A 9,990-nucleotide genomic window follows, 5' to 3' on the forward strand; every position below is an offset into this window, starting at 1 on the left:
GTTGGTAATATAACGAGCTTAAATATAACCTAACCTAACTACGACTATGATTACGACGACGATGATGGGTTTGCCCCGCCTGGTCCTGCGAATTACCTAGGCTAATGACCTAATTTTTTGGCTCGTCGTAGGGCAGGGCCTTAGTGAGCTCTCTCCCTATCCCTAATAGGTAAACGCATTTACTATTTTGAAGTCCTAGACTAATAGGCTTTTTTTAGTTAAAATGGCTTGGCCCCATCTTTAAGGACCGGTGGCTTTGGGCTCGGGCGCCGCAGTGGACGAAGTAATTGGGTTTCCGAAATTAGGATTAATCTCGTCCTGCGACGGCGTATTATCGCCATAATCCGTACTATCTGGACCAGAGCCAGTGAAGAAAGTATCGCTGTAGGTAGAGTCAAGAGTGCTCTGGAAGTTGGCGTCGCTGAAGGGGACTCTGGTGTGCTTATATCGAATGCTATTTAGCTGCTCCTTCGCTGCAGCCGGGAGGCGATCCCAGGCGACTAGAGGAGGGCTTAAGGCTCCTTCTGGACTATTTGCGGAAGGGATAAGAGGAACTCCGGCATCGTATGCCAAGATAGGTCGTGTTGCTGTCACTGAGTTCTCCTAACTCACGAAGAGGGTATTGGTGGCATGTGTGGTGTCGAAAGCGCCTTGTGGCTTCGTCGAGTACGCGACGCCGCGTGGCGAGAAGTTGGCGATATCGTCTGGACATTTATCGACGGCGAGCCAAACGACGGCTGTGATCCAGTGATGCTTGTGCTGCTCGTCGTTGCCCTGAACCTTGGGTAGGTAGTAGCTATAGATGATGCCCGTCCGGCCGTGGGATTTTCCGATTCGCGTGTAAGTTTGGCCACTTTGGCCCAAGTCACGGCAGTCGCCGCCGGCTTTACCCGTTGGCTTCAAACCAGCACTAGCACGAGCTTCATCAGTACATGCGAGCGATGTTGCTTGGCCTTTGGAAATTGAATTTCCTAAGTCCCAAGGGATGTTAATCACTTACCCGGCAGCACCATCAACGTCGACCGCTGCGTATGGCACACAGCCGTGCCATGAGTGGATCAGGGGCTTGAAAGTCATCTGGACCTCGCCATCGAGATCATAGCCAGGAGCTTCCACAAGAGGGACGACTTTGTCATGGTTCGTCCATTTGTCGTTTACCGCAACGTCGCCACCGCGCTTCCAATGTGTATGTGAAGTTGTTGCGCTGGCAAGATCTAGCGAAGACACTAGAAAAAGTAGGAGAGACGATCGAAAGGACATTTTGAGGCTAGATTTTGAGGAAAACTTAAGAAGACACCGCATGGGATGAGACGTCTGAAGAACTTTTGGTGGTAGCCAGGAAGACCGAAGTACTTAAACTCAAAGAGTCTTATAGTCGACTGGTTCGTCCATGGTGATCTTGCAAAAAGACTGACAAGTGATAAAGAACATGCTCCCGGAATCGGTTTACTCTGCCAAATCATCGAGCCAGAGATGAGATTGTTTGGTCGATGAGAACCATCTTTCCAACGGAGAAGACCGTGAAGTATAATTGTGTAGATCTAATCAGAGAATAATGAAGATATCCTCAACTATCTCAGACTGCGGCGTGACTTACTGAGCCTCATGATTTGTTGCGGCTAAGATTTCGCTGGAAATCCACTAAGGCTACGAGTGTACAGCCGGGATCGCGGCGTTCGCCGAAAGCTTCTGAGGCGATACCAAGAATCACGTCAAGGGAGGCTACCTTGGTGATCCCTCGGTTTCATTTACTGATGTTCTCAGTCTATCAATGTTTGCATTTACCAAGCAACATACCTGGTCCTAAACCATATTTGAGTGATAAAGCGGACGAACACAATACCATTAGACGTTCTTGACAGCAGAGAAATAGATGAAATTTTACGTCATGACGATGAAAATTCCTAAAAACGCAAGGTGCACCCTGGTCAGTGATTCAACCGACAAAGTCTACTTAGCTTCCTCGCCTTTATCCCGACCGACTCAGGATGTTTAGTGGTGAACTCTGGGAAAAGGTTAATGAAGGAGCAAAGGTAAAGAAAAAGGGTTGGGTTGGGTTTTGGTTGCTGTTCCTGGCTGCAATCTCGGAGGTTTTCGTGTTCTGTCGAAATAGAGAAGAGAATCTAGAAATACGTCCATTTACTGCGTACCGAACTCGTTTCATCCCACTGCAGGGTTTGCCGTGTGAGCATCCAGCAGGATGCCGCTCGGATTTACCTTGGATACCCCCTCAGTAGTATGGTTTGATGAACACACTAGGCTGTGAGAGGTTTGCTTCTGGAAAGAACGTGAGAGAAGCAGCTACATATACGGACATAACTCCAAGCCCTATGTGCCTTCGCCGTTCAGTGTCGAACATGACCATTCACTTTCGTACTCAATTGCCTAGGCAAAAGTTTCCTGGGACCCATGCTGTTTTCTGGTTGAGAGTCTGTTCAGCCTGATTGAGGGAACTTGGGAGTTCTAAAATTGGGAATGGGCACGGCCGGTCTCGTGGGGCTTTCACGCTAGAATCCAGGAAAGAAAAGTGTTCGTGCTGCTTAGGTAACGTATAGAAGCCGAGCTGATTGGCGGTAGTCAAGGTGCAATTAATGTCAGACTCCAATGTCGTGAAGGTGTCCTCATTCTCGGCGAAGTTCTCGTTAGTTTGATCCTTGTTCCGTTCCATACACAATACCTAATGTAAAGCCTGCCGGAAATGAATTGCCGCGCGGTATTCCGCAGGCCCGAAGTAGCCGGGACTTTCGGCTTGACGCTTTGACTCACGGATACATCCAAGAGGCACTTGAACGGCGACTCTGTTTTTTTAGTGAGTTGCAACTTGAGCCGTCCCGTGCCATGAGTTCCTCATGAGGTGTTGGCAAGCGTGCAATTAATATCCCACCGGCGGCTCCGGCTCGTGAGATCTCTCGCTTCAGTCGGGAAAAGAACGCTTACTAGAAGTCTAGAGCGGCGTCATTCCTGTTTATTGACTATGGTGAGAATTGATTGTCGAAGAGCCTTTATTGAACACGGAAATTGCCTCCAACTCAGACGGCGTCTTTTCGCTGGAATCTATCTCGGTTCTTGACGTCTAAACCCACCAGATGGACGAGTAGCTTGGCTCCTTACGGGATGGCCGAGGATGGGGACTTTGGTATTGCGCAGACTAAGAGACTATCAGTTTGAAATATCTCACGTATAAATGGTTTGCAACTTCAGTTCTAGATTGCATAGTCAATCATGATCATCACATCTTCAGCGCAATAAGTGTCTTTTAAACATTCGCAATGAGGTTTCTGCAACTTCTCGCCTAGTGCGCCGCCGTCTCCGGCCTGGCCGTTCCGAAGCCCGACACAGAGCTGGCAGTACGCGCTCCGGGCGACTTAGCTACTACAGAAAGCCAAGCATTCGACGCCGATGGCATCTTATCTCGCGACTCTAGTGCGGCATGGATAGAGGCCGAGAAGGTTGTTGGCACCCTGTCGCATAACACAAACTACTACTTCATGTCCTGCAACAAGGCGTACCCTGGCCAAAAGGGCATGACTCCTTCTCAGCAATACACTATTGATGAGACGGGCTGTCTTCATGTTGGACTGATCATTGGAAAGACTGCTGTCTTTCAGAAGAAGTTCAAGGCCAGTTATCTTCACGTTAGGCGTCTGGCAGACAACCCCAACACATGGACTCAGACCAGACACGATTGGGACGAAGTCAAGAGAATGCAGCGGTAGGAATCCCTTCAAGATTAGTTTCACTAGAGAGACGAATGGATCTGTACTAATTCCTCTCTCTTCATAGGATTGACTATGGTGGAACTACGTCATCGTCCAAGGGCAATCTCGATAGGGTCGTGAGAAAGGGTACGGCTTTTCCTATGATGAACGTGGCAAGAAGCAGATGCTAACATGAATTGGCTGTAGGTGAGGAGTGGATTGCATTATCTGGCGGCCAGTATTCTGAGGACTGGAACTGTTTGGCCTACTACCGCTTCATGGCTTCGAAGCTCTGAAAGTAGGCTTCAATGAGCTGAGAACATGAGGCCATCTTGAAATCAAAAAGTATTTATTATATTGGATGGATAGCTGTCGTATGTATTCCAACTTACCTACAATTTTTTCGTTGTCAGGTAGCATAAGGTATAATGTCTATTCTGAAGCATTTGGTGTCGATATGTTCGGATCTGAAATACGGCGTCTTTCCCATCTCCAGGTGGCGTTGCTATAATCCAAGGATGTAAATCCTCCGCTCCGGTCAACACTAGAATAACATGGGCTCCCGACTAAAAGTGACTGGCCGCCAATTTGACGTGATCGCAAGGGCCTGTAGCAGAGAGGTAGAATTCTGTACACCACACCGAGGATTCAAAGTAGTTGGGAGAAATTAATGATCAATCAGCTATGTATTCTTTAAAACTTTGATGACGGTTGCTACCTGTTATTTGATTCTGATAGACTTGGAACGAACCAGTCGAATGTGTTTAGTAAGTCAAAGCGACAAGCGGGTAGTGGTAGTGGCCTCGATCCTAAGCTACCCAGGCTACTTTCTTTCTGTCGCCAGTCGTCGTTATTCCGATGGTGGTCCAAGACACACTGAACGAGGTGCTTGAAGCTGGCGCATGACTGTCCAGCAGGTGCAGAAGGGAGAACCCAATTGAGAAACCCTACTAGCAGACTGAGCTGTTGCACAATAGAGGACCTTGTCATTTCAATATTTTGGGGTTTGGAATATGTAGGGTTCGGCTGAAGCAATCCTTGACACAGGATACCACCAGCAGGGGCACCATACTATAACAGCTAGACTTTGGGAGTGATGTCTAGCCGTTGTTGTCTGCAATTGTGACGTCGGCCCCCTTGTCCAGAAACAAGTCCACCAGATCAACATATCCATTTTTGCAGGCGATGTAAAAGGCAGTCCTGCCAAGTGTGCACTTTTCGTCAACTTCATGGTTGCGCTTCGGGCAATTTTTGCTGAACGACTCGTGCGGTCCGCCGCAGGGCACGCATTTCACCATCGTCTCGTGACACTCAGAGTGTTGGTGGCCTACCTTGGCACAGCGTCCACATACCTGGGGATTTGCGCACTGATAGGACTTATGCTTCGCGATCTGCTAGCACTTGTAGCACTGCTGGGTGTGTGGCCCTGCGTTGCCGCCACTATCGCGAGTGCTTCGAGATTTTTGTTCGTTTCGGCGCTTTCATCTTCTACGCGTTCCTTTATCGCTTGTAGCTCCCCTCTAACTGTCTGTAGCTCGCTTTTAACTGTCCAACGGGCTCCGCTTATTGACAAGCGCCCACTCTACCTCTCGCTCGCCCAATGAAGAAAGGTGAATGTATGCCACATGCGGTGCAAGACACCACCCAATCAAGATACAGTATCATCCTTCCACTTCTTTGGTGGGGCTTTCCCGGAGCTCTCCCTAGACAAAGAGCCTACCTTGAAAGTCCCCGCCTCTGCTCCCCCCTCCGCGACCGTTCCAGCTTAGCCTGCAATGATTTCCGGGGCAGGCCTTGGCTGGTCATGCATGTTGGGTCCATAACACGAACCTTTTTAGGGTAGGGCAACCGAATCATGCTCCGTGCACTCTTGGTGCAACCGGACGACCGCCTTGTTATAGTGATGCCGAAATGCCGCCTAATTGTAAGCAAAGTCAATATCAATTTGTCACATGCTGCAAAGTCAACTACAGTGCAATTTCTCTACTAGCGTCCTCAGTCCGAACGACTATGACATGAGACAGTGGGGACTCAGGTTTGCAAACAACGGTAGTCCCACTACTACGTCGTACAGCTCAGCTCAGCTCAGCTAGGAACCCGTCAAGACGATATGTGCCATGGAGTCAGGAGTAGATGGGTCTATGGCACATACCGACGAATTCGGAGACGCCGATTCCTGGATTAAAGTCAAATAGATGCCTCCTTTCTCAGGTTGGAAAGCTCCTGAGCCGTGTTTGGCTCTTTTCTCGCGGATTTAGGTTGTCTGGCTCGGCCAAACAGTGTCCAAGCAAAGTGCCTTGAATTCCTATGTCTATAAGTCGAGTCCCCCAGCCAGTCAGTCAATGATGACCTGTCGTCACACGTCCACATACCTACTCATTCTTTTAGCCTCGACTTCTACAGTCGTATCAGCTCCTTTCCCCCCCATCCATTCGTTCAATAAATCTCTAGTTAGGCTACGATGCCCTCATTTCTTTCCTTAGTCCTCACTAGCGTGATGACCTACTCTGTCTTAGCTAGCATCTCGTCTCCCAACTACCTTCCCTTTGAGCTTGAGAAACGCGACTGCGGCTTCAGCTACTGCGATTGCCAGAAAGTCCAGTGTTTTCTCGACTTCTGCTTCGACGATCACGTAGATCCCTGGGTTCTGATTGACAGTGCCAGTGCGTCCCCCCACGTTTATACGCCTTTTCTCCGAGACAACTCAGACTTACTGACACCTTTTAACACAGTGAACCAGTATTACGGGGTAGACTGTGGTCAGTTCGATTATTGGAAACGCAACGAGCCCGCTGAGTATTGTAACAACGGGCTGCGTAAGGGCAACGCTCTCTTCTACATTAACCGCAAGTTCGGCTCGCTCGGTAAATCATTTACGGTTGATTACAAGAATACGGACGCCAAGAACCCAAACCGCGGCTCTGTGTCCGGATCCTGCCGCCCAGTCCAGGACGTGCAGTGTACTTGCCACTCGCGTTACAATTCTGCGAAGCATGACTGCTCAAGAAGCTGCGATGATTGAGAAGTCTGGCGCCAACAATAAGATGAACTGTACTCCGTCAGGGCGGACAATATGAAGCGGTCAGGAGCGGTGGATGAGGAGCACGGCACCATGGTTGCAGAGTCAGAAGCTTTCAACAAGAAAATAAGTTGTTGAGTCACTGAAATACCCTGCCCAAGTAAGAAAAACACAGCGGAGGCGTAAATGTCAATGGATGTATTTTTGACCGTAAGGAAAGACTTGTAACCGGCTGTAGTCTTATCAGGAGTGAGGGTAACTCAAAACGAATGACCAAGTGCGCTCGACGGAACTGAGGGGGTATCCTTTATCGGTACATACGCAACGAACTGATCACATCCTGAAGCATGCCCGATGAATGAAAATCCTAGTTGCTGTATAGTGGAACATTGTGGATGAGCGAGAGGAGGTGAAAGCATAGCAAACTTTCGTTCCTCAATCCGAAGGAAGGTATCCAATCTTGAAATACTTGTTCGCAGCATATATGTACTGGCCGAGTGGCCATGATGTATTCTGCTCGGTTCATTGGCTCGCTTTACAAAGCTAATACAAGAGCTTAACCTAGAATAAAGGCTACATATAGAACTATAATACACAGCCTGTTATGAAATCGCTCCTTTTGCCAGCAGCTATGTCCGGACCTAATAGCCAAGGCGTCAAAAGAAAACAAACTTGAAAAAATAAAAAATCAAGAAATAAGAAGGAAGAATCTTTTTCTCTCAAGTATAGAAATCTCGTCTAATTCAATCAGCTCCTATGGCCGCTTCGTCCGTATAATTTAACTAACCCATATTTCCCGCCTCGTCCATTTATTTGTATAATACTTTAAATCAATGACTCCGCAAATTCATTTCTCTCCGTCGAGGTGCACTCTGGTACCGGCAATATGACTCTCCGTAGAGACATCCTTCGTTCGAGCCAATCCAGTAGTTTCAGAATACTTTACCGTGACTTCGTGCCCCGCCTCAATGCCCTTACTCACTAGGATAATGCGCTGCGTGCTCATCCACACAAACTGCTGAAATCGCGCGTTGGGCTGGCAACTGTGATTGATGAACCTCGTGAAGTTTCCCTGCCGACCCTGCCAGATCTGATAGGCCCGGATGCCCGTCGAGCTGTCCATGACATCTATGTTTTGTAGATCTCTCGTGATGAGACCCACAAACTCTCCTATCGCCGCGCCGCGCTCAAACGGACAGAGGGCCATTAAGCCATTGTTGCGTCCGTCAAAGGTCCGGAACACCTGCACCGGGCAGGGGCTCCGGCTCCCGGACCCAAATAGCGTCGGGAAGCAGTAGCAGGAGTTGGACCCGGGGTCTTCGGACTGTTCCCGCCCGCACAATTGACATGTGTGTATGTCTTGGACGCCAGCCACGACGTTCACTGGCGGTACCCACCGTGGGTCATCAGTACCCCACGCGCTCATATCTATGACTGAATGTTCAAGCTGCTCAAAGCTGAAGTAGGGGTCATACTCGAGATATGTGGACCGGAGCGGAACCGGAACCGAACCGTCTTTGTGGACCACCCAGTCGTGTGGGTGGCCGGAAAATTGGTGCTGTGTACGTTCGCCAACAATCATGAGTAGATGGCGCCATGTGGGGTGCAGCGTATCGGCAGCGACCTCCATCTGCGGCCGGACGCACCGGAGTCGCTGCATACTGTTCGGGTCAAATGCAACTCTGTATTTGCAGAAGCGGTAGAGTCCCCTGCCGGAAAAGACAAGCGCTGCCCAGCCTCCCGCATCCTTGATATCTTTGTAGCCGCGCCAAATGGCCATCTTGTTTCGTAGCTCCTTCTCGGACCACCCAAAGTCGTTGCATGTCTGAATGAGCCTCGCTTTGCGGCGTTTGGCGCGGGACATGTCGGGTTTAGCGATGGCAAGCAGCTCGACGAACAAGTCAAAGTGCTCGATCCACCGTGCTTGGACAATAACCTCGATCAGGCGGTACGCGCGGCCGATTTCCGTGATTTTCCGGCAAAAGACGTTGCCGCGGTTGAAAATCCCCTCGATCTCAACCTCATTCAGCGTACCTTCTGCTGAAGACGCCTGGAGCTGGCTAAATTCGAGCTGCTTAGGAAAGTAAGTCTTACCAGCATCATTGATGTTTGTCGTTGCTGCCGTTACCATGAGCTGCCACTGTTCAAGCAGATTTTGGGAATCCAAGCTGATGCTGCCGTGAATCTGCTCCCAGATGTTGACGACGAATTTGTTGATGGAGGATTGCTGTGGGATGGAGACAATGTCTGTCTGAAAGTTCACGCGTTTAGGGAAACTGTTGATAAACTGCAAATACCGCTGACTTTCCGGGGGGTCTTCTTTCACTTGCGCGGTTTTCCTGACTGGTCGCAGCGTTGAGACCCCCCGTCTCTGATATGAAGCATTAGCTCTAATTTCGGGTGATGATTGCGGCAGCCCTTGGGATGGCGTCCTTTGCGCTCGGAAGTAATGCGGGCCAAAGGTGGACAGTGTTGGCTGATCGGTGGTGTTTTCCTTTCCCGAATTGCTCGCATTCAGTCTGTTATTTTCGCTCCGTGAAAGGATGACTGATAAGTCTAAGACTTTCTGTATGACGATGATAATAGTTAGCAGAAGGACCTCTTATGCCTGGTCAATCAGGCCCTCCCCACCCATGTGGCAGAATTACGGAGGAGCCGTAAAATAGACCTAACAGTCAATCATTCGATGCTGACTTATCCACCACTCTATCTCGCAGTAATTATCTGCATTATACAACTGGAGTTGCACAGGCAAATGAAGGCTAAACGCTTGCCAAACAACCCGTGCCAAGAGGAGGTTCAGCCCTCGATGATTGAAATGGATGTGCAACATACCGAGATCATGGGAGAGCAGGGGGTTTGCCACTGCATCCCCTGCTCGCCGTCATGAATGAGAGCTTGAAATCGAAGCACCCGGTTTGCTAGGTTCCCGGACGAACAATCCCGCAGGATTTCCGCGAGCTGCTCTAGAATCACGTGGCAGAGACCCTGTCGTAAAGCGTCCATACGCTGCTCCGGAGACATCATGATTCAACGCTGGCGGTAGGGATCAGCCGGCGGGAGAAACGTCTTGACGGCAAACGTATCTTAGTTGCGTTGGGAATCAAGCAGCCGATGTTTCAAAGCTATGTCTCGGAAGGTTACAGCGGTAAATCGAAAGAGTCAACAAAGTATTGTAGAAGGGGAGGGGGAGAAAAAGCGTCTTCAAAAGAGATGATCTGAAGAAGGATGGATTGAAACTTGTCTATATCTTCATCAAATGGCCGATTACTG

General features: G+C 49.4%; 4 protein-coding genes across 4 annotated transcripts; 2 read left to right on the forward strand and 2 right to left on the reverse strand.

Moving 5' to 3' along the window:
• Window positions 1-240: 240 nt before the first annotated feature.
• On the reverse strand, window positions 241-1,077 carry HER10_EVM0005505 (necrosis inducing protein; the record flags this gene model as incomplete). The annotated part of the gene is made up of 3 exons (XM_035475119.1): window positions 241-554; window positions 609-910; window positions 1,001-1,077. 3 exons carry the CDS (start codon window positions 1,075-1,077, stop codon window positions 241-243), a joined length of 693 nt encoding a protein of 230 aa, XP_035327992.1.
• A 1,897-nt stretch (window positions 1,078-2,974) lies between these two features.
• Window positions 2,975-3,994, forward strand: HER10_EVM0000473 (EC51a protein; the record flags this gene model as incomplete). The annotated part of the gene is made up of 4 exons (XM_035470253.1): window positions 2,975-2,977; window positions 3,297-3,712; window positions 3,784-3,845; window positions 3,906-3,994. 4 exons carry the CDS (start codon window positions 2,975-2,977, stop codon window positions 3,992-3,994), a joined length of 570 nt encoding a protein of 189 aa, XP_035327515.1.
• A 2,030-nt stretch (window positions 3,995-6,024) lies between these two features.
• HER10_EVM0008229 (uncharacterized protein) lies at window positions 6,025-7,049 on the forward strand. Its single transcript, XM_035477760.1, has 2 exons — window positions 6,025-6,361; window positions 6,431-7,049. Exons 1-2 carry the CDS (start codon window positions 6,160-6,162, stop codon window positions 6,718-6,720), a joined length of 492 nt encoding a protein of 163 aa, XP_035328242.1. The 5' UTR covers window positions 6,025-6,159; the 3' UTR covers window positions 6,721-7,049.
• Window positions 7,050-7,564: 515 nt separating this feature from the next.
• HER10_EVM0004319 (SET domain-containing protein) lies at window positions 7,565-9,744 on the reverse strand (the record flags this gene model as incomplete). Its single annotated transcript, XM_035473968.1, has 4 exons — window positions 7,565-8,232; window positions 8,284-8,857; window positions 8,921-9,283; window positions 9,553-9,744. 4 exons carry the CDS (start codon window positions 9,742-9,744, stop codon window positions 7,565-7,567), a joined length of 1,797 nt encoding a protein of 598 aa, XP_035327886.1.
• Window positions 9,745-9,990: the final 246 nt, after the last annotated feature.

Source organism: Colletotrichum scovillei, assembly GCF_011075155.1.
Source record: "Colletotrichum scovillei strain TJNH1 chromosome Unknown Contig00010, whole genome shotgun sequence".
NCBI lineage: Eukaryota > Fungi > Ascomycota > Sordariomycetes > Glomerellales > Glomerellaceae > Colletotrichum > Colletotrichum scovillei.